The 24,889-nt window shown below is 39.4% G+C and overlaps 1 protein-coding gene across 20 annotated transcripts in view; it reads left to right on the top strand.

Moving 5' to 3' along the window:
- Positions 1–24,689, top strand: part of sipa1l1 (signal-induced proliferation-associated 1 like 1) — a 119,501-nt gene extending 94,812 nt beyond the window's left edge. For 3 of the 20 annotated variants that reach the window (XM_073932842.1, XM_073932836.1, XM_073932831.1), the window contains 9 exons: positions 11,706–11,803; positions 13,640–14,085; positions 14,489–14,710; positions 15,140–15,299; positions 15,859–16,084; positions 18,228–18,368; positions 20,007–20,118; positions 20,221–20,299; positions 21,836–24,689. In XM_073932842.1, the coding sequence (XP_073788943.1) occupies positions 11,706–11,803; positions 13,640–14,085; positions 14,489–14,710; positions 15,140–15,299; positions 15,859–16,084; positions 18,228–18,368; positions 20,007–20,118; positions 20,221–20,299; positions 21,836–21,979 (1,628 nt within the window). In that variant the 3' untranslated portion in view covers positions 21,980–24,689. Of the gene's footprint in view, positions 1–11,705; positions 11,804–13,639; positions 14,086–14,488; positions 14,711–15,136; positions 15,300–15,858; positions 16,085–18,194; positions 18,369–20,006; positions 20,119–20,220; positions 20,300–21,835 lie in introns of all 20 variants that reach the window. The other 17 variants (XM_073932839.1, XM_073932830.1, XM_009294758.5 and 14 more) reach the window with 8 other exon arrangements.
- Positions 24,690–24,889: the final 200 nt, after the last annotated feature.

Genomic DNA, 24,889 nt, shown 5'->3' with positions numbered 1-24,889 from the left:
TTATGTTTCTATCTTGGTTTTGTTCTGTTGATTTGTAATTTTAAATATTCGTAGCTTGAAATAGATGGAAATATGAAGTTCAGTAAAGTTAGCAACATCTGCAGATTCGTTATTTCCGGATCAATAACTCATGTCATTATGATCTATTCGCTATTAGTATGACTAAGTTAACTTTATGGTGAAGGCTTAAACGGAGCATTACTCACAATATCAAGCGAAAAAAAGGAATAAGACAGCTGTGAAACATAGCCAACTTTGTGTTTTTGTAGGAAACACAGTTTAGATCTGCTTAGGGTGTAAGGTGTGTGAGTTATTGCTGTCGGTCTATCACTGAATGTGTCGGAAATATAAAAAACAAAACCAACTTTGCTCCACTCCTTTAGCGCCCCTCAGACACCTTGATCCATGCTGGCATTTCTCCTCTTGGGTTTTAGGTTTTGAAAAGGGAAAAAAATTCCACCATCCCGTCCAAACTTAAAGGATACCGGGTATCAGATTTGCACAATCCATATGCTCTTGCTCGAAAGCTTGACAAAGCCCATGCGTGTAGCTACAGTTGCTTAGCCACGATTGGTGGTTGGCGGTTTTTGGGTGTGGCTTAGCAAAGGGTCAATTGTACCTTATCTAACAGTAACATCAAGTTCATTTCAAGTTGTTCTTATATCAGATGCTTTTGTAAAGCTTTTGTGAAATATTTCTGTGCGGTCGAGTTAATGAACTTAATTAGACAAAACGAGTCCAATGGCAATATTTAATCATATATAATTGCCAAGATATTTAATCATCCAGGCATATTTAAGCAAAATCTGCATCTGTATTTATTTTACCACAGCATTGCTCACAAACATTCTAAAGAGCTGGGGTTTAAAGGGCACCTATTTTACCCCTTTTTCAAGATTTAAGATAAGTCTTTTGTGTCTCCATAATGTGTTTGTAAAGTTTTAGCTCAAAACACCCATCAGATTATTTATCATACCTTTCAGAAGTTTGTAATTTTCAGCTATGAGCATTTTGTAGCCTGTCAGAGTGTGCCTCAATCTCCACCTCGGCTGCGTCTGATAAACAGCACAGTGACAGACATGAACGGTGCAGATCCCGTGAGAAATACTACAGTAAAAACCCAATGATTATTTGATGTATTTGTTGTGGGGTTAATTCAAGCCTTCGATGAATCACAATGTCGTTACAAAATTCACACACACACACACACACAGCGCGTGCATTTAACTTTGCAACTTTGTTTTTGTACACAAATGTGACAGGACACACATTAATAAGTGCTGTATCAATATCCGTTATGTTAATATACAAAATAACCCAGATTTAAAGTCCACAAAATGGGATTGTAGCATCATTTTTTTTTTATAATTGTGCTGACATGCGGCTGTGGTGAATAAAGACGATAAAATCGCTTTCAAGAGTTCACACTTAGATATTGCTTGACAGCTGTAAGCAGGTTTGGCATGCTGTCCCGGGAGAGAACCCTGAGCTCGGAGATAGTTGAGCCCAGGGCTCCCGCCAGGTCCATAGAGCATGTGAGGGGAGTATGAGATCAGGTGGTTCTCGAGAGCTCCCCTTTTTGTAAAGGAGAAAAGGAGGAGAAAGGGGTGGATGGGGGGTTTCTTCGGAAAACGAAGATAAGGGAGTAATGTCTAGCTAGGCTACTTATAGTGGGTTAGGATAGATCTGATTGGCTAACTAATGAGTGTAGATAGGTGGCCAGCTGCTGTCAATTATATCACGTGCTCCTCTCGAAATTAGTTTAAAAACTTCACTTCAAGAGTTCACACTTAGATATTGCTTGACAGCTGTAAGCAGGTTTGGCATGCTGTCCCGGGAGAGAACCCTGAGCTCGGAGATAGTTGAGCCCAGGGCTCCCGCCAGGTCCATAGAGCATGTGAGGGGAGTATGAGATCAGGTGGTTCTCGAGAGCTCCCCAAATGCATGAAGCTCGGGACAGCAGCCGTGTATTCGAAGAAACTCCCCAAAAGGCTTGAAATGCTATATCCGGCTGCTGGATATAGTTATTTGAAAAAGAAAAGGTAAAGAGGGCTCCTTTGGAGCAAAGGGTGAAACAGGTTCCTGCGGGAACCCGAGCAGAGTTGGCTTGGGCTGTGAATACTCCTGCTGGAGTAGAGACTCGGGGAGACCCCTGCGGGGGTCAGAGCCATGGGGTGGGCGGGAATCCTGCTGGAGTCATTACAAGGGAAGGGGAGTGAAGGACTCCGGCTGGAGAGGGGGGTGAAGGGGGGCAGGGGGGGCGGGGACTCCAAAGGAGTAATTTGCTCGAGGAACACTCCTTGCGGAGATTGAGCTGGGAGGTGGCAGCACTATATATAATTATATATTTATATGAAACATATAGATATATAAATATATAATGGGGTAATCTAGGGCCTTGGGGGGGCGTTTTTACTGACTCTTGCGAGAGTCGAAGCTCTTGGCTCTCCTGCGGGAGAGAGAGCTGTATGTGCCATCTCCAGCTGGAGTCGGGAAAAGGAATGGTCGGTGAAGCCCCAGCTGAAGGGGGAAATGGCAGTTGGGCGATGACCCCTGCGGGGGTCCGGTGCTCGGGATTAACTCCGCGGGAGTTAGAGCTTGAGGGTGACAGCACTATATATAAATATATATTTATATGCGTGGGTGCATATATATATACATATATATAAATAAATTTAAAAATAAAAGATAAGTGTGAGAAATAAACAAAAATAAACATAAATAAAAGCTAGGGCCGGGGAGGGTCGGTGACATGACTCGTGTCACAGCTCGGGGTTGGGTGAGCTATTTAGCTGCTCCAGTAGGAGTCGGGAAAGATGAGGGGGAGGTGAAGACTTCTTACTGGAGGGTGACGGGCGGTATAGGTGCTCTGGGGGTGTTCCTGCGGGAACAGAGCGTGAGGGTGACAGCACTATATATAAATTCATATTTATATGCGTGGGTGCATATAGATATAAATTTATATAAATAAAATCAAACAGAGAGAAAAATAAATAGTGCTATACTATATGTCATTATGGAATGACATAATATAAAAAGCTAAGGCCAGGGCAGTGAGATGATTCCTGCGGGAATCGAAGCTCGGGGTAACGCCCCTGCGGGGGCCAGAGCCATGGGGGGGGGGGGGTCCTACAGAAGTTAGAAAAGTTGGGGGGCAGTGAAAACTTCTGTGGCAGCGGCCGGGGGGGGGCGGGGGTGACAAGGGGGCCTGGGCAGGGAGAGAACTCCTACTGGAGTTAGGTGAGTGAAAAGGGGGAGAAGGCTGAGTGCAAATCAGCTGGAAGGAAGAAAGGAAGCTAGATGGCTGGGTCATGCCCGCGCCCTTGGGAGACTGGGTAGTTCCTCTGCCCTCAGGAAGCTGGTATGGTTGGGTCGTATTCTCTCCCTGGACTAGGCCCATGCCCTTGGCCGCTGGGATTACTGCGTCTGCTGGTGAGGGTCCTCTGAGCTTCCCTGAGATGGCTGTGGCTGAGTCAGATATAAGATTTGAAGGCGTCGGGAGACTACTTTCCTAGTGTTTGTATGTGTTGTTACGATAGCCCTTGTGTGCTGCTGTGGTGGTGGCTCCAATTCTGAATGAGTGACTGGATAATGAATCTGGTGGGAAGCCTGAATGGTCCTATGACTTTAAGGTGTTATGAAACCAAAAATGTTATTGAACGGAATGTGTGGATGTGTTGAGCAGTGAGAAACTGATGAGGTGTTCTGGGGTAACTTAAAATGTATAAATGAATGCTGACGCAAATTGTGTATGCTGTGGTTATGGGATTATCATCTTAAAAGGAGAGATGGAGTCAGCTGCGGCTCTGCTTCTGATACCAGTTTCTGAAAATAAAGCAAAAGAGAGTCAGCGATTTCCTATGCAACTAGGAACATGTACAGAAGTTTTTATTTTTTTTATTTTTTTTTTTTATTTTATTATTTTTTTTTTTTCAGAATGTATTGACTTTATTGCCAGTTAGAAGCGCATTGGCGGCCCCGATAATATACCCCACGAAGGGGGCAGCATCTGTGTAAAAAGGATATACTGAGGATGAAATTGGATAGCTAATAAATGAATGGCTTCTATTCCAGCGCTTAAGGAAGGAAGCATAAGCAGGTCGCATGCTTTAAGCGCTACCTGATGGTTACGAACCTTTATGAATTTCATTTCTGTTAAACCAGGAGTCACCAAATATGGTACCGATGGGCACCAGATAGCTCACGAGGCTCTCGTGTGTTGCTCACAGGCCTGTTCTAAAATAGCTCACCATAACACCACTTACAAGTAAGCTTTCTCTAATATGGAAGTAATCATTTAAAAATGTAAATATTTGCAAAGATAAATAAAATAGTGTTGCACGTTGATATATTAATTACGGGGTATTTCCTACCCTGTTAAATCATTGTTGGTAACTTTGAGAGAATCATAACATGATCAGTGACTACACCTGGATGAATATTATTCATTATTAAAAATAACCAAAACTTAAATTATAATTATAAGTAATTTGAGCAATTTGTTATTTGAGAAGTGTTTATCCAACTGGTAGCCCTCCACGTTAATCGGTGCCCGAAAGCTCTTATAGTTTCAGAGGTTAGTGACTCCCGTGTTAAACGCTAAAGACAACATTTTGAAGAAAGCTGAAAACCTGTAACCATTGACTTTCACAGGAAGGAATAAATAATAAGGAAGTCAATGCGGCTGTCCGTAGTGCCCAGCCACAATTCAGGAGACTTCGTATTCTGCCGCGCCGCGGAGCGCTATTTGTATAATTGATTAGTTTATTTGATAAAGTATGAATGCGTGAGTCTGGTGTGCATTAATCTACTATTCTCTGTCGTAAGTGCGTCGCGTCACCGCGCCGTCGGCGCCTCTGGTGCGCGACGCCCCTCAGGCAGAGTTTGTTACGGCCAAGATCGGATTTAGATCATTTCTCTTTTATTCCGGAGATTGCTGCTGCGAGATGAAATAGGTGGGTGACGAAAAGGCATCCCTGCGGGATAATGCGCATGTGTGTTTGATGTTCTAGATGGAGAGCAGTTTATGCTTAGCGTGATATTTTTCTTCCAGAATATAAAAGGGGACTGATTGTCGATTTATTCAAGTAGCTTATTAATGCTTGAAATTCTATCACTCCAAATTGATGCTTAAGAATTCTATAGAAGTGCTTAAGCCGGAGGTTCTTCCGCAATGAGAATGCAAATATTAGAAAACCGGTCACTAGTTTAGCTGGGGGATATTAGGGAGAGAGAAACGGGAACTTGTAGGTGAATTACGTGCAAACACCGTAGTTATTGGCGAAATCCAGCGGATCGTTTTTAAGCATAAATGTGTGGGCTACTTTTGCATCCGAATGTTAAACGGACTGCGAAATGTAATTGTGACCTCCGATTGCCAGAAATCGGGTGGCGGGTGTAATGTTGATTGCAACCGAGCGCTGCAGCCGTCTAGATTAGAGAGATTGCTTGGTTTATAACGTGAAAATTTAAGCATATTCATCTGGCATAATCATGCTGTTAAAGCTGAAAAAGGCAGAATTATGAGGAGATGAAAGAGCCGTTATTAGACGTTTTTAGAAACGTTCTAATGTCCATTTCAGTAGGGCTGGTATGGATGTGCTTAACAGGGAATTGCTCTGTGATTTCTGGTGTAGCGTTGGTGGACGGCTAGTGAGGTTGTGGGAAGGGAGCGCCGAGATCGGCTGTGCTTCAGTAGACGAAACCTGGAATGAGAAATTCAGAAAATTAGGTCAGTTACAAACGTAATTCAGTAAAAGCATAAACAAATTGACAAAAGTCGACAAGTAATTTCTATTTTATAATAGAAAATAATCAGCAGTAGCTGCGAGCTTGTAAAAATGAGAGGGGGAAAAAGCAATGATACGCAAGGTAGAGGGGCGGGGTGCGTAGGTGGTAAGGATCGCTGAAAGAGGAGGACTGGAGTGTGCACTGGAATCGGGAGCTGCAGGATGGAAGAGGTGAGGTGGGATTCCCAAGAGTTGCTTTATTGTCCGGGAGATAGGTTTTATCCGTGTTTAGAATTATGATTGCTGCAATATGTCCAAATCCAATATTGCTTTTTAATCCTTTCCTTGATTCTCCGGGGAGGCGGAGAGATTGCGGGTTTAATGTCGGTTTAGGATAGGGGGTGTGGCAGGAGCGTGTTATGTCCTGGGGGTGGCGGTGAAGACGTGGATTCGCAAGTGTTTTGGGTTTAATGCAGCGGCTTTGAATTATGGTCCCGGCGTCTAGGAGTTTGGAGGAGTTCAGTGACAGTCGTTGTTGGATATGAGAGACACATGATGATGCTGGAGAAGGTACGTAGCGGAGCTGGGGATTGCATTGTGATCTGGCTGGAGTGGATAGGCCTACGGCCTCTCGTTGGAGCCTCGGTCTCGAGCTGACTTTCATGCTGGGCTGGGTGTTGTTAAGACGGGGCTGGTGTTTCAGGGAGCCCGGAGCTTTCTTTCTTGTATGTAGCTGCGCTGATGCTGTTGTGATCTCAGCCGCCGTCGCTGTTGTTGTTGTTTTTGTCATTTTTGGTAGTTGCTGACGATGGTATTAAAGGTGGTGTGGTATTGTAGTTGAAGAATAGTAGGAGATGTGGAGGATCCGTTTTGTCCGTGAGTAACTTTTGGAGGAGCTAGAGCGGACCTGTCGTTTGTTTCTTCGGAAAACGAAGATAAGGGAGTAATGTCTAGCTAGGCTACTTATAGTGGGTTAGGATAGATCTGATTGGCTAACTAATGAGTGTAGATAGGTGGCCAGCTGCTGTCAATTATATCACGTGCTCCTCTCGAAATTAGTTTAAAAACTTCACGTAATTCATTACCAACATGAACTTTTTAAAAAACGTTTTACTCATCAATTCGGTGGGTGGGGAAACCACACTCCTACGTCACATTGCAGTGGGCCTCAAAATGGGAGGGATTTGGATCCTATTTTAATGTCAGGAAATTTACAAAAAGTGACTTATTGTGTTTACATCACCACAATATGACAGTGGACACACTATACCTACACACAGTTCTGTCCAAACAGCTTACAAAAGATGATTTTCATCATGGGTGCCCTTCAAGGCAAACTTTCAGGTTTTATTGTGGTCCACAGGATTTTGATTTAATTTGATTTGAAATGAATTGTCTCTAAGCTGATATTGTAAATTATAAGCTGAACTTTATAAATATTGGAAAAAAAGTAAAATTTAGCAGCTAGAAATTTTACTGTGTATTTACACGTTAAGATAAACTAGTTACCTCATGCACAGGTGCAAAGTCTGATTTTACTTTTCAAGAAGCCTGCATAGACTTTATCACCTGGCCAGTGATGAAGTAGGCGAAAAAAATCCTTTAGACTTGCATTGACGGGAGGATCTGAGGATCAGAATATCAAAGAGACTTGAGGGTGAGCTCTTTTGACTCTAGTAAGTAACCTCTCAGATCACCTTAGCAACCGCATAGCAATGTCTAGGCACCCACTAATAACACCTTAGCACAGTGGCGGCCACACGGACAAACACCACTCTCAGTCACTCCAGGTTATGTTAAACCTATGCTTCTTCTCAAGTGCTTTCATTACAAATCACCGAAAGCGAAGCATTGTTTCAACCCAGGAACTGGAGGAAAGGTATTACTCTTTAAAACATGCATCGAAGCACTTCTTCCTTTGCCATGCCTCAGGCTATGTAGTTTTATTATCCCACATTTCCACCTGGCGTTGATGCATTCTTATTTTAAGTCATTATTATTATTTTTAGTTTGACCACTTGTTTTTTACTGCAAAAACATTTCGGCAACACATAGCATATCACCTGATCCTTCCCTCCCCCTGAATACCTCTCTCTTGTATAACCGTGGTCGACCTTAGAGGGCTCGATAGATCAAGCATAGCCTTTGAAAGTAAGCTGTGTCCAGTGAAAGGCAGCAACATAAACGGTGTCTCTAAACAGCAGGCTGTGTATGGGTTCAAGCAAGACAGAAATACCTCCTCTTTCCTGCTGGTACGGTTGTGTAAGCAGTGCTTTGTGTGCCTCTAGCACCCCCCCCCCACTCCATCTCCTCTCACTCTTCAAGGTCCAAGTGTGCTGTGACTCACACTGCCACCCCCTTTCTGCGTATTTTTCTTGTTTCTTTTCCTCTCTCCATTCCTCTGCCTCTCCACATGTCTCCTGCTTTTGACAGGAATATTCCCGAACGCAGGAGCTGCAGGCAGTCTTTTCTGCCTCCACTGCGTCTGTCTCTCACTTTCTTTCTGTCTCTGTTTATGTCCCCTTCTTCACAAGCATCTCACTGTTTCCAGCTTCTCTGACTGTTGTGGTCGAGCGGCCCTCCTCCACTCGCTCTTTGACCCTTCTCAGCTCCGTTATGTGACCTCTCGACGACTCCAATGATAATAGTAGGGTCCAGCCTACACAAAACACATCTGAGCAGTTCGGCCCAGTAAACCTTACGACCCGTGCTGTAAATGTTACCACAGCCTAGAATTATACGCCGTGCTCATGATTGCAGGCGACTGTTTGGGGTATGAGAGGTCAGTCAGAAAAATGCTGTCCTTTGCTGTTTTTTTATTTTGGGGTGGCTTTGAAGTGCAGTTCACTAGTATGTTCACTGGTTAGATTTTAGACCAAAATACTTTAGGTTCTTACTGATTAAATGTAGAGAAAAAGTGCAGTCCAAGGTTATTAAAGTTCACGAAAATTACCAAATTTTTTTTTCATTAATTCAAATAAAGGTAACAACGAGAGTTTAAAAAAAAAAAAACTAGAACTAACTGAACCTGTATTGTGTACATAGAAAAAAATAACTGAAACACTATAGCAAAATAAAATTTTAGCAAAAACGTCCTTCGTTTTTATCTTTGTAAATGTATTTATTACACAATCTTATTGTAAACCTTTTAAAAGTACATCTGTCTCGCTGTCAGGTGTTTGACCCATACGGCACCTCAGAGTCTGTAATCCTGCTGCCATTGGCCAGATTGAGCCGGTTCTCCTCCAGTTATCCTCGCTGTTGCTCCCGCGATAAAAACAACGAGTGGACATAACAGCTGCACATTGACAGCACTGCGAATGAATAGTTCTTTTCAACCTGGTCTTCTAAGTGAACCAGTTGAACTAGTTCACCAAATCGAACTGAGTTAATTATTTTCATAATTAATAATTTTAAGAAACTTTTTAGATCATGGTGATGTTTTAACTGACTAAAATTATGATTGCTGAGTACAAAATTTTATTTTTAGGATTGTCTCAGAATCTGGTTCGGCGTTAAAGATCTAAACGTCTGTTGTATTTAAACTTGTGGATGAGTAGATGGTAGTGGTAGATGATAATGGTCATGTGTCCTTTGTATCTTAAACCCAACTAATATCCTAATTTAGAAAAAAACAAAATCTAATACTGAAACTAACAAAAACTTAACAAAACTAAGCAATTTCAAAATATAGAAACTAATAAAATCTAGTGAATCTACCTGTAAATACTAAAACGAACTGAATTTGTAAAACTAATGAAAAATCCAAACTCTTCTAACCTTGGTGCAGTCTGATTCTTAGGATTTCATATGAAAAAAAAAACAACCTCAAAAGAATGAATCTGCTTTGGATCTAAATAATGGAGAAATTGTTCAAATTAGAGGAGGACAAATATGTGAAGTGGAAAAGGATTGACAGTGAAAGCATTTGTTCTCTGATATCGGTTCTATCAGTGACTTTTTTTCCCCTTTTGGAATGCTAAAAGGGATGTACAATCCATACAAAAGCAATTTTGTGCAATTTTGGATATATTTCTAGCATTCTTGCACAGTATCTTAACCAGATATAAAAACATTTCAGTGACCAGGAATTTTGTGTTTATAACTGGCCCAACATGGCAACATGACACAACAAAATTAATCAAAATTACAGCCAATGAAAGGAATGTGTGGGCAGAGCTCTCTCTGTAATTGCACTCAAAACAAAATGCGCAAGTACATAACTGATATACAGTGCTCAGCATATACGAGGACACCCTTGAGAAATCTATCTTTTAAATTCATATTTTTAATAGTAGGCTATACATTATTATATTTGCACATATACATTAGTTTAGTCTGTACGGAAGCCAAATCTAGAGCTTATCTAACCAAATAACTTAGGATAACGGTCCAGAAACTAGTACACCCAAATTTACAGGTTATAGAAAAATATTAAATACAAATTTAAAAAAGATATTGAATTTAGAAATTGAAAATTTTGTTTAAATTTTGTAGGTTGTAATTCTATTTTATTTTATTTTTTTGCAATATTTAGCTTGAATTTAATTGTATTTTTTTCAATTTCTAAATATGTTTGGTGACAAAATATTATTTGAAAGAATACATCTGTTAAATAAATCTGTTTTGTTTAAATAAACAAAAAACATTGCCTGTATTTACTGAGAAATAGATAAAAATATTCATTTGCAAAATGTGGTGTACTCAATTATGCCGAGCACTGTATTCTTTATTAGTTACTAACTAACTAACAATCTTTATCATGCAATAAACTTATTTTTTCACAGTCATAATGTTTCCTTTATTTTCAGGATCTGAAGTTAATTATACATTGTTTTCAGTATGATATTGCAAAATTATATTAAAACTCACAACATTTAGAATTTAAATAAAGCACATTATCAGTACCTGGCATTGTCAAAGTTTGTATGCTGCTGTTGTTCAAGCAATGGCGTCATCGAATTAGAAACTGTTTCTAAAATAGTCTCCATTGTTATGTCTGATTAACTCTTATCAGCATGGAAGATATAACGTTTATTAAAGGTCATGGCATCTTGTCATGTCTATTTAGCACTCAGTTTTACCCTCTAATATCTTGCCATGATTCTCCATGTCTCTAAAGTACTATATAATAGTATAAGATTGTATTTTCAATGATTAAATTGATCAAGGTGTGTTTAGTTTTGTCTTAAAAGAGAGAAATGTGCAATGTCTTCTGAGGTATTGCAAGGTATTATTATTCTGAAAACCCAAATAAACTCAGCTTTGAATTACTAAGGGGAGGTGGAGGCAGGAAGTGGGGTGTCAAAGAGGGGAAGGAAAGCCTTTTCATAAAGCTAGAAAGGAATTGCCCCCCTCTGACACAGCAGTGTCGCAGTGGCTCATGCATGTGCAAAGAAATTGCCTTTTTTATCTTGATGTTTTAAAAGCTTTTTTTGTGAATTACTCTATGTCAAGCTCTACTGGATTCTGTCTTATGGCTTGTGACACACAACTATCTGATGTTTTTAGATTGTTTAAAGTCAGTATGTTTCTGCTTCCTGTTCACCCATCCCCATCGCCCTCCCCCTTCTGAAAGCTGTGTACTTTAATTGCTTGTGCCATCTATTTTTGCTATGCTGGCCATTATGTAACAGCCAGCAATTACACAATAGTTTCATTTACACAGTGTCCTGTAATCAAATTTGCCCAGTCTGCATTAGCTATAGTGATCAAATTAGATTTTTTTGAAAGTCATATCTTTTTTATTTTGTTGTTTTTTTAAACGGGTATGATCTGTCATATGTGTGTGCGTGCGTGCATGCATGTGTACTTTGGGCTTTGTTTACGACATTGCTCATCTAAATGAGTCTCAAGTGCGTCGGTTTCCTCCCTGCCGTTGTGCCCTCATTTTCAGTATTCACCAGAGTGTTTTTTTTCCCTGTTAAGTACCATCTAAATGTCCTGTTTTCTAATGCAATCTCTTACCTTCTGTAGATGCTCCAGTCACTAAGTCTAGCTCATCCTACTCGGGCGGCCCACGCATCCAGAGACAGGAGCAGGTGATTCACCTTTCACCCAAGAAGGGCAGCCAGGTGGGTGCAGCAGAACTGCTCTTAAAAATGCCACCCCATGGTACCTCTTCATTAAAAGAGCTATAAGTGGCGAGCATAACCATGCAATAACACAAACAGCAGATTAACTCTAAGCTAACATGTTAGTGAGAAGGGTAGTCACAAGCATCATTTTTATGATTGAGGGTGGATTATTTTGCCACAAAGTAACCTTAAGCATCCTAAAAAGAACAAGCATCACATTAAAATCTACAAAACTTAACAAACCCTTAAGATCCTGGCCAATACTTGTTAGTTATTATAATGAATATATTTTTTATTAAATTTTAGGGTAAAGTTAAAACAAATTTAAATAATCTTGATAACTTAGCTTCTTTGCTAATAAAAGACGTGTTTAGTTTGGATATAACAAACTGATATTATTTTATAAGCACAAGTGAAGTTGTAGTACATTTTATAGTAATGCAAGTTTCTTGCTCATTTAAACTGTTAAAGTGAGAGTTTATTCATGCTGATTTTATATGGTTTAGAACAGAGGTGCCCAAAGTAGGGCCTACGGGCCAAAGTTGGCCCATGGTAACGTTTGGTTTGGCCCACCATCCTATCTGAAAAGAGGGAGAATAATAGGGAGTTGGTTGGGGCGAATGCCTTTGACAGATTGTCTTTTCCAATTTAACGTAACCTTTTGTTTCTTTGTTTATTTGAGGAGCTACATAAAGCAAACTAAAATGTATATTTTTAAATGAACCAGACTTTTAAAATTTAAATACTACCACTTGACCAATACAGGAGAATGCACATGACATCAGCAAGCAAATCAAGGCAAAGGCAGGAGCAGCTTAACTATTGTTTTTAGCATTATTAGAAAAACTTGACCTTAAGCATGCGTCAAAACTGCCGCCACATTTGTACAGTGTTCCCAGTCATTCACAGCAATCTGAAGATGCTGGACTTTAGCGCTGTTTACGGGTGTAGTAACTAACAAACAAAGAAAACAAAAGCATAAAGGCAAAACATTTCATAGGTAAGATTTTTACGATTTTGTATGTTATGAACTTTTGTGCTAAACAAGTAACGTTATTGATGATGATACATTCATGCACTGCGCTGACCAAAAGGCAAAGTAGCACTAACTTGCACTAAATACTAGGCTTATGCTAGTTTTGTTGAAAAAAATAAGCAAACAATTTAAATGACATTGACAACGAGATGCTAAGTTGGCTAAGTGAACGAGTCATTCATAATGGAGATTCATTCACTAACGAATCGCTCCCTCCATTAGAGTGAGAAGTGAAAGCAGGAGAGGGGGTGTGTTTCAGGACTCGGATTAGATCAAATTTAACAGTTACTGTAGGGAGGATAATACATTTACATGCAGACAAACACATGCTCTTTGTCGCCAATGCGCTTACGTTTTATCCATTGATGTAGAAAAGTGATGTAAAATTATAATATTCGTAATAAAAAAAAATTAATTTGCATACTGACCACTGGGAAAGCTCCTGATCATAGATATATGATATATATATATATATATATATATATATATATATATATATATATATATATATATATATACATATATATACATATATATATATATATACACGTGTATATATCTCTGGCTCGGATGGCCAGTCCTCCACTGCACCTTGGTCCTGCATTCATTTCAAAGGAATGCTCCTGTGTACTAAAGTGGCGGCTGTATTGACACATTCCTTCCAATAGATAGCAACAGGGTGGACGACATCTAATGTAAATATCTATGGTGTGTTAATAGCAAGAATGGTACTTTTAAAATATAGTGTGACACAAAATTTAAGTATTCATACAGTGCCCATTTCCTTTCTCGTACAGTCTGAAGGTCCATACTCACACTCCAGCAGTAATACCCTCTCCAGCACCACGTCTAGTGGAGGTCACAGTGATGACAAGTGGTATGATCTGGGTAGCGGAGGAATGGGAGACCAGCCAGAATCTGAGCCGAATGGTCTGGGTGGCGGTGGATACCTGCAGGGTGCTTCAGCCGACAGTGGTATTGATACTACATCATACGGTCCCACCACACACGGGAGTTCCAGCTCACTGCTTGCTGTGGGATCTGCTGGGGCCAGAGAAAGAGCCCCTTCGCCCTGGCACAGCCCCACAGATGGAGGTCGGAGGGTGCTTGAGAGATCCCCTCCTGCGGCTGAATCCCCAGTGTCTCCTGCTGACGGGCCGCCAACCACTCGAAGCCCACCAACTCATCTACTGGTGCGGGATGGCAGCACTTACAGCCTGAGTGACATGGCCTCCTACTCTAGGTATGCTTTTGATTTGCTGTATACACAAAGTTGCTTAATTGTCAAAAGGTCACAAGCAGGGTTGAGCCTATAAACAGAACTGATTGTTCTGTTTCAAATATTCAAATAATCTCAGAAATACTGGCATGTTCATCACTGAGACATTCAAAACACATGTTGATTCATTTAAAATAAGATTTAAACATGTTTTAATAATCAAAAGAAATATAAATGTGGTATATCCTGTAGTATAATCTTTTTTAAAAGTGTATTCAGCATCATTAAAGGATTGTGAACTCTATATAAACATAAAAATCATGATGCTGAGGGAATGCAGAATTGCATTCTACTTACAGATTGGCTTTTTGATTTGGACAAATAAGCAACAGTTCAGTAAATAGACCCTTATCTGGTCTCTTCTCAGCAATCGTCACTCCGTCAGCCCTGCGGTCATGAGCTCCAGCCACAGCTCTCCTCGTGAAGAGTCTTCCTCTGCCACCTCTCCATCCTCCTCCTCCTCCCAGAGCTCAGTGTCACCGGGACCCAAGAGTTTCTATCCTCGCCAAGGAGCCACTAGCAAATACCTGATTGGCTGGAGGAAACCAGGCAGCACCATCAACTCTGTGGACTTTGGAGACACGCGCAAGTAAGTAAAGGCTCAGCTGCGGAGATGACGGATGGCTGAAAGATATGTGTTTTGATGTGAAAGAATGTTCGAAAAGATACACACAGGGAAACGGTCACAAGTTCAAGTTCATAAATCATAGACTAGTTGCTGTCTCGTTGTCGAAAATAGTTTTAGCATCTGTTAAGAATGTTCTTGTTGTGTTTACTCTGACCTTCCTCTTCAGTGGCAGTAAATGTGTAATGTTTTTGTCATAAGAGATTTGAGGTTTTGTTTTCCTCATTGGCTCGGTTGACTAATACATCACTGCCATCTTCTGGAGAGGAAGAGTAATGACAACGAGTAATGGAGTTTTCATAATCATACTGGAAATATATAGTCAAGAATTTCATTTTAATTAGAAGTCTTGCTTTTTTTTTGTTATTTCATCTCCCCCATCCCCTCCAGAAGACCTCAAGGTGAGGGTACAGACCTGGGTTCATCTCAATCCAGGCCCTCTCTTAGGGATCTGCACTCTCCTCAAGCCATGTGCAAGTCCACAGTGGATGACGATATGAAGAAACTCATTATTACTCCAGAAAGTCCCCCATCCATCAAGCATAAGGAGAAGGTACATCAGCTATAAATAAAAGCCAGTGAGCTTAAATATTTAAGTAAGGTTGACCAGTCGCATCAGTGACCCTGTTTACACCTGACCGATTATGGCTAAATGTTTTTTAGGTGTTAATGTCCATATGATATTCTTTAGGTTATATATCAGCTAGCATTCTCCAAATAAATAACAAAAAGTCACATTTAGAAAATAAAAGTGCTCCTACTGTATATGGATCAACATTTAGATGTAACATAGCATTGCTGTTTTATGCTGTGGCTGTCAGATTAGGCTTTAGTTCAGTGACTCAGGATGGCTGACTCAGTATTTTGAAAAGGGGGAGGAGCAAATTTTATGTGCTGCTCTTCATGTTTCAGTTTACATTTTGGCAACATATGGAGCGAAGCTGAGCATTCTTCAGTTGGCCTTCAGTGAAGTGCATTAATGTTTTTTTTTTTTTTTTTACTTAAGAAGATAAATATAGTGTTTATATTCATGATTCATAATAGCTTGGTTTTCATCAAATGTTACATAAATAAATACATGACACATAAGAGTCTCTTCCTTTTGCTTGTAGTTGTCCTCCTCCGGTCCATCGAGCTCAGGACGGCGTTCTCTGCACCGCACCCTTTCGGATGAGAGTATATACCGGGGTCAGCGGTTGCCTTCTCTGGGGGACTCTGTTCTGGAGCAGGCTCTAGCCAGTGATGTGCTCTTCAGCTGCTCTACGCTTCCACGATCACCCACCACCCGTGGCGCACCGCTGCGCAGACCTTCCTACAAAATGGGCATCAAGATGCATGGTGAGCAAACCTGTCATAGTCAGCCCAGAAACCCCTTACAGGGCAGCAAATTATCATAGAACAAATCTAGAGTTTAAAAATTAGATATTATATTTAAAGGTGCATTAAGAAATATTATAATTGATTGAGTAATATTTTTGACCAAAATGTTGGGATTGGGCCAGTTTGTTTTAGTGCTTTCAAATGTCAAAATCACCTGCTGAAATTCACTTGATCCACCTTTAACTAAATGCAACAGCATTATGACTATTTTAATTAGAACTATAAAATTTAGTTAAATGTTTCTTGTCTGTAGTTTTCACTCATCACCAGTTATGAAAAATCATTTTAAGTACAATATTTCTTGCAGTATAATCTGAAAATCCAAAGTGACTAATATATTGCACTTAAAATTAAGCAAGCATTATTAAGGCATATTTAGTATTTCCTATTTACTATATACTTAAATGTCAGCAGCATAGAATGTACAAGATATGGACGTAGTTTTTGTTACGTCACCCAAAGGTTTCTGTAGAACCCAATGTATGTTATGTTTCTGTAGAACATTACATGTAAATACTTCAAATGTAGTGTAAGTAAATGCAAGGCTATTTATGAAATCCAGGCATAACACTGTATGACAACATTTCAGATGACTGTTTTATACCCTACAGCTAATCAATCTGTCAGATTCTGGAGTGCTTTACAGGTCTAAAGAAAATTATAAATGATAAATGATCTTAAATGAAACAAATACATTTATAGAGATGGTGTAGAAGTATATAATTTCACTCAGCTGGGAAATGGAGGCCACGTGAATGGTTTGGGAGCACAATTAAGTGCACACAGCATGCCATATCATCTGATAATTGTAAGAAATAATTCCATAAGGCAACTGACTGTGTAAAGCCACATAAAACTAAATAAAAATGCGATGTATATGCTGAGTTTAGCGGATATACCTGAGGAATCACCTGAGGAGAAGTGATGGCGACCAGCGAGACCTAGCTGTCACTCAAGTAGCCATGCTTTATATTATACAGACACAATGAAATGGAAACGGATGAGTTCTAAAAAAATTCACTCTTCTCACAGTTGTCATGAAGGGTAATAATAGCCATAAAAAAACTAAATGCATAATTTCCAGAAAAAGGTTGTTCCTCTAATTAAATTTAGCAGAGCTCCCTTAAATTTGACGATTGTGTTGCGCAAGATCATATTTCAGAAGCTCAAAAGCACACAATTACACTCGTATGCACACACACACGCACGCACGCACGCACGCACGCACGCACGCACGCACGCACGCACGCACGCACGCACGCACGCACACACACACACACACACACACACACATACACACACACACACACCTCCTGAGAGAAAATTCAGTTAAATGTTTGTTGTCTGAGAAATTTTTACTCAGCATCAGTTTTAAGTAGCATATTTCCTGCAGTATAATCTGAAAATCTAAAGCAACTTGCTATATTGCAGTTAACATTCAAGTAAGCATTAGACAACAACTGTACCTACATCTCCTGGATTGGTGCTGAATGAGAGATGTAAGATGTGAGCGCACTTCACACATACAGTACTGCTAGTTTGACTTTAAATTATTGAGGCATTTTTAGTAATTGCTATTAACTATATACCGTACTTGGATGTTAATAGATAGCCTTGCAATTAACTCCGCTGACATAGTTCTGTGGTGCTTGCAGTGACCCGAGTTTGATTCCCATTTTGACTCCCTGTTCAGTGATTTCCAGTCTGTTCTCTACTGTCATTTCCAAATAAAAAAATTGTCTGTCTTTGTGTGTTATACACACACCTAAATGTTTTATAGTTTTTGCTGTTCTCAATACTGCTAAAAAATGTTTAAAAGTATAGAGGAAAAAGTGTTTCTATTATTTGTAAAATGTTTAGGTATTCAGAATAGTGAGTTGCAAATTAATTTTCATAAAATAAGCTTGTTCCTATAATTAAATTTAGCAGTGATGCCTTAAAGTTGTCAATTGTGTTGTGTAAGATCCTATTTCAGAAGCTCTAACTGGGCAAAAGTGCACAATCACACTCATGCACACACACACACACACACACACCACCTTACATTTTCTCATTGGCTATGTGTTAGGTGACCTCTCAGCGTCTGACACCTCTCTAGCAGACCTGCACGATCGACAGAGGCTGCCTCCTCCTGAGCTGGGTCTCATGCCCCTTCCGGACACAGACACAGACAGCGGCCTGGACTGGACCCACCTCGTGGATGTGGCCAATGCTTTCGAGGGTGAGAGAAGACCACAGCGCAGTGAGCCCCTTTCTCTTCTTTTTATCTCTTGTGCTCAACTATACGTCACAGCTTTGCACAATCCAGCTGTCCATCTGTTGTGTAGAAGTGATGTTCGCAAGCATTCACATATTAGGTGTTTCTTTAGTCCTGGGCACTTTCATATTTCAGGATTTGTTTAGGCAACACTATGTAACTTTTTTTTGAAAAATGACTTTGATAGTTTTATGTCATGGTGAACAAGTAAAACTGACTATGGATCAATAAAGAAACCAGGTATAAGGTATACATTTTACATCATTTACTGTGGTGTAAAGTAACAAATTACAAATACTCAAAATTACTGTAATTGTGTAGTTTTTTACAGGAATTGTAATTTACTAGCTTTTTCAAAAAAATGTGTTCTTTTACTTTCACTTAAGTACAATTTTAGTGCTGTATCACTACTTTTACTCCACTATTATTACTTTGACCTGCAATGCGAGTGTGTATATATAACAAGATCAATGCAAGCAATGACTGAGAGACTGAATAGATGATGATGAAAATGAAGATGTCTACAGTATGTGGACTGAAATCACCAAAATACCTTAAATGATCACTAAATTCCCTACAGAATGTTACGTTTTCAATCATTTCATCTTTGCCTTTTTTTAAGGAGACGCATGTAATTTATTCTAAATGAAAAAAGGCCCACAGTGGCTTCTCCTACCACAGCAAAACCATTTTTCTTTTTTAGATTTGGCGCCAGCTTATCAGGAAGTGACGATTTTGTTCTTTTTGGTTAGATGGAAACTATATGTCCAGATATTCAACAACTTGCTGTGTTGAAAGCTGATAGCTTTTCAAAAATATATTTTCCACTCAAACTGTAAATCCATTTGAATATGCCTAAAACTATTGTCTAGTAGCTTGCAGTGTTATACTAATGTTATTATGTTAGTTAGTTATTTTTATTTATGCTTAATTTTCTTAGTACTTCAGCTAAATATTTAATAAAAGTAAAAAGCTAAAGGTTCAGTTGTTGTTTATGAAGTTTTCTTTATTTTTTTTTTTGGATTACATGTTGTAATTCTAATAATTTTATTAATAAGCTCTGGAAACTGGTAAATATAGTTGTGTTAGCTTGCAGTAACAACACTGGTATAATTTTAATTTATTATTGTGTGATTTCTTTTTCACAGAAAAGTCACAGAATTTTAAACATTAACATGAACACAAATTGTGGAGGATATGGTTTGTTAAAAAAGGATTATTCTGTGACTGTAAAATTAAATAACCTATTGAGAGTGTGAAACATATGTTAAAGGAGAATAAAATCCTTTAAAAGTGCCCGGAGTCTAGGAAAAACCCATTACTGAACGTGTATGAGGTTACAGATTTTTCATTCATTTTGTGCAATATCATAGAGTGATATTGTTTGTTGAAATGTAATGTTTTGGAATAATTTGTTAATTTTATATTAAGACCATGTCCTCTGAGGGCCTGCACTGATGGACAGATGGGAAATTGTGTGTTGGAATGTGCATCTGTGTTGAGCTTGAGGTGCTGCTTCATCATACATGCCCAACACTGCCTTTAACTTTTATTCATTACATCATCATCATCATCATCTCTCTCTCTCTCTCTCTCCCTCCCATCTCTTCATTTCCTCCTCAGTGCAGCGAGGGTTCATGTTTAGCTCTCAGGACGTTAGTCATAGAGGAGAGACTTCACTCAGTCTTCAGCATCTAGATCTGCAGCCGGTGCCGCACACCAGACTCTCCCCCAGGTATATCCAGGATCCATATCCTAATAGATCAACAAATAGTATTTTTTGATTCATATTGTCTAAGTGTCTTGCATTTTGACCTTTCTCTTGTTCTCCTTTTAGTGAGGGGCCTTCAAGCTACGGTGGGAAGGTTTCTCAGCTGGAGGCTTTGGTGAAGATGTTGCAGGAGGATTTGAAGAAAGTAAGCAGAACATACACAATATTCACACACATGTATTGAACTCTTTATGGTAAAATAGATTCAGAATATTTGACAGTCGTACAATTACTGAAATGTTATTCACATCTGCGGCCAAGGATTTCAGAGGGGCTTTTAGTGTTTATTGCTTCAGCCTCCCCTCAGTTAAAAATGATTATCCAACTGGAATTTTAAAAAACTTTTCTTAAAGGGAGTAGTTCTCCCAGAAATAAAAATTCTGCTATTATTTACTCAAACCTGTTTGAGTTTCATTCTTCTGTTCGGCACAAAAGAAGATGTCCTGAAGAAAGTTGGAAAACTGTTACCATTGATTCCCGTTGTTTTTCCTACTATGGAAGTCAATGATTAGAGGTTTTCAGCTTTATTGAAAATATTCAATTAATTAATATTTGGTGTTTGATAAAAGAAAAAAACTCGTAAAGGTTTTGGAGCCACTTCAGAGTCAGTACATACTGAGGAAATTTTTTTGGCCAAACTTCCCTTTTAAAGTCTGCTTGAACCGGAAGCAGCGACCTTTTTTTTTTTAGTATTTTTTTAGAACCTTTTAACAGCATGTCATGAGAAAACAGTGGGCGTGGCTTGTTCTTTTTCTACTGGGAGCTGATTGGGTATAGTAGGCATTTCATTCATAACAATCAAGTAAAGGGTTTGGGAGAGTTATTACAATCCAACAACACCTCCTCCTTGCCATAACTGTTTGTTGTCATAGCGCTGTCAAAACTGACAGTTGGACGGGCGTGGTTAAGTATGTTAGCCAAGCCCAATGCCTTAGTCAGACATAATCTGAAAATTATACTGAAAACAAACAGGAAGTGCATTTTCAGATTTCATTTTAGATTACAAGTGCAAACTTTTTCTTAATGACATGCACAGAAGAATTGTTCACTACAGAACTAGCAATGTGAGCTAAGAAAATCAATAGTTAGTTTTGATTTCATGGGTGCCACTAGTTGCATTGCCTTCATTCCTGCAAAAAAATAGGAAATATGTTGTATTGGCTGTTTCTGCGATGACGTCCCTAGGTGGTGCTATAAGCCGTATTTAAAAAAAAAATTCCATTACAGATGGCAACAGCACAATGTCCTGAAATTGTGTTGTTGGTTTACAGCACAATGTTTACTATACCTTAAACCTACCCATAGTGTTAACAGAAACATTTGCTGAAACAGTCATGATATTTTTGTTCTCTTTATATTGCTTTTTTGTCAAATCATTTTCCTGCATTGCAAGTCCAAGCCTGTACAAGATGAGCTATTTAACAAATTGCCTGAAAAAATCTGAGTTAAATAATTGAGTTAAGTTAAATTAAAGGTATTTGAAATGTTTATCAAAGCTTGAACCTGATATGTAATGCATCTATTTCGGATATCAGATTTAGAAGACATTTTGCCTTTTTTTCTGAAAAAAAAAAATATATATATATATACATATATATATATATATATATATAATGATAACTGATATTTAAAGTTAGTGGATTCATCCTGAAATTAAACATTCTCTTGTGTTTTCCTTCAGGAAAGGGAAGAAAAACTGAAACTTCAGGCACAAATAAAGAGGCTTTGGGAGGACAATCAGAGGCTGCAAGAAGAGTCTCAAAGCTCTGCTGCCAAGCTCAAGAAGTTCACAGAGTGGGTCTTTAACACCATCGATCTGAACTGAGCCATCTGCAAAAGACAAGATCAATAGACTTTTCGAAGGCCAGACAGATGTGGGAGAGACTTCTTTTTCCTTTTTTTTTTTTAACTCCCATTCTCGACCAGATTCAGAATTGTCCATTCACAATTCAACAAAACTTGATGTTCACATAGCCATTCCGCTATAAACTGTCAATATATCTGTGGTGATAATGACCAATGCTGACGACGTGGCTCAAAGTCAGGGGAGGGCAAAAATGCAAATCTTCAGGCTTTTTCTGTGATGACCTCTCCACTCCAGATCCCCCGGGACATCATTAGAAGTGCCCACAGGAGTAACCCGTAACTGGCTGTGATGCCAGTCTCTGCCTTTCAGGCTGTTTCATTCTTGTCCCTCCTGTGCCCTACTTACAACTGACAACCTGATATTCAGTTCCAGTCGTATCCCTGCCCCAAGAAGACCCCCAGCCTCAGTTGAAGACTTCTCTGCTATGCGATTATATTTCAACATCCAGCACCATGTTGTGAAATTTGTAGGTCTGGAGTTTGTGCTGTTTTATCTCTCCAACTGTAGAAAACATGTCCGCATGTTCAGGTTGAAACCAATCTACACACACCACGTTCCACTCTGCTTTTCGGATACAGTTTGCGTTTCAAAAGACGGAACGCTCCTTTTTATTCCTGAAGGTGGCATGAAGTGATTTGCTCATAATGAAGTCAAAACTTGTGTTGTGATGTGAAGTTTCATCTCAACACCAATTGAAGCAATAGCGGAGAGTCTGAATCCTTGTCTTAAAGACTGGACTTACGCAAAACCTAACAACTTTGGCAATATCCTGCCTCGATTCCTCTCAAGTACATCTCAAGTCTGTGGTACGAACGCCAATTATCCTACAAGTCTGGAATTTCAGGACAAGTCTTATTTTGGGACCAGTTCAGTTATTTATTTCGTTTATGTTACGAGTGGACAGTTACACTTCTCTATGCGTGCAGTACAAATGGACATCTGTGAATAGGGGATTTCACTTCGTTGGACTCTTTTTATTTTTGGTATTCTTTTTATTTCTAGTAGAGCTGCAGTATCTTTCGTTGTGCGAGTTGTGGTGCCCTAGTCTGCTATTGTGTTTCTTTAGTGCCATCTAGTGGTATTAAGTGATCGTCCCACTTGACTTCAGCTCTAATCTATTCCAGTTTGTTTCCACGTTGCCTACACACACAGACACACATACACCCACAGTGATAGAAACCTTCCATTGAAATAAGAGATAATGCTATAGAATGCAGACACACGGGTATTGAAATCAATATCAGGGATGAGAGGAGGTGCCTTTCTGAGAAAAGGGAAAAATAGGAAAGAGAATTGAAAATAAACAGGCCAAGTTCTTGTGTCAAATGCAATGGGGTTGTATACAGGAACTAGCATCAGAAAGAATGCCTCAAACCCAGTTATTTTTCGGGTGCTGTGACCGCCATTGTGCAATGAGCACAGAACCAGAGGGATGGCTAAGTAATAACTGGCCAGGATCAATAATATTGAACAGCTGCCCTATAGTCTCACACCCGGTTATAGCACTTTGCTCTTCTTGTCAGTTCCTCAATCAGTCCGTCTGAACACAGCAGCATTCCCAGAGCAGAAGAGTCAGACATCAAAGACCAAAAGTCCTGGCCTACTTGTACATCATTGACCCAAGTAATGTATATAATATAGATCTCCATTATACTGTTTATACTGTTCAGCTGGTTTCTCAGTAGAAGAAAGAGGGAGTCGATTTCTGGATGCTTTACATATTATGATGAAGATGTGCACAATAGATCCGGAGGTAACTTCGATTTGGATTTGCGAACAGTGAGCAGCCATAATCGATTCTGTTCTAGGAATCACTCGAAGTGTCTCAGAAAGTGCCTCCTGATACCAGCAGAGAACGAAACACTAAGAATGCCAAACATTTTGCCTCCAAACATCCCTGTAACAAGGAATGAGCTGCAGAACGACGTGAGCTTTTTTTGTTTGATTTCCAGGTTTTGCTGCCTCAGTCGGAAGGTCGAAACCAGAAAAGATGACTTCTATTTATTCTCTCATCTCTCCCCTCTGGTTTGCTATTCATTTTTCTCATTCTCAAGGTAAATATTGATGACTGTGGGAATGTTAACTCTTTTACATTCATTCTGATCTCTTCTGATTTGGTTCTTAGCTTCCTGATTTCAATTTCTTTGCACTGTTTTTTTTTTCCTGTATAAATTTATCGCTATTGTTTTATGGACATGCATAAACATGGCTCTTGATGTTGTTTCTTGTTCTTACGTATGCAGTCACTTTTGAGAGAGAGACAAGGCTGGGATTGTTTTTCCCTCCCCCCCACCCTTGATCTCTTTTATATTGTGTCATTAGACGTTAATCCATATATTCTCCCATCTAAACTTTACAAAATAATTGTGTTTTTAATGATGTGCACATTTTAAAAAGGAGCATTAAGATTACAAACAAAAAGTACTGTTTACATATTCTGTTCATCTTCTTTGTAAAGTGTAGAGGTTTAAAAAGAGACTTTCCAGTGATTACAGTATTAAGGTTTCATAAATAAATAATAATAATAAAAAACTCGATTTGAGGTGCTGTAATTATTCATGACCTGGTCAAAAACAAATGGCTCATGCTTGCCGCCTGCTCTCTGAGGTGTAATCTGCCATTGCTTTCTGAGCCAATAAATTAATTTAAATGCCATAGTTGAATGTCATCTCCAGTCTCCTCGTGTTTTATTATTGCTGCTATCTGTGCTCTTGTTTCGTGTTTTTGTCTTTTTCGCCATCAGTGTTGTGCTTTTGTGGGAGAGGCTGATTTTTGCCACGGTAGCGACGAGGATAATTGCACCTTGCAGTAAGTAATCAGCAAAGCCTGTTAAAGTGCAGGACTGGATTGCCAAGGGCTCCTCACGTC

The sequence above is a fragment of the Danio rerio genome, chromosome 20 (assembly GCF_049306965.1).
Source record: "Danio rerio strain Tuebingen ecotype United States chromosome 20, GRCz12tu, whole genome shotgun sequence".
Lineage (NCBI taxonomy): Eukaryota > Metazoa > Chordata > Actinopteri > Cypriniformes > Danionidae > Danio > Danio rerio.
This window is presented reverse-complemented; position numbering and strand designations above follow the sequence as displayed.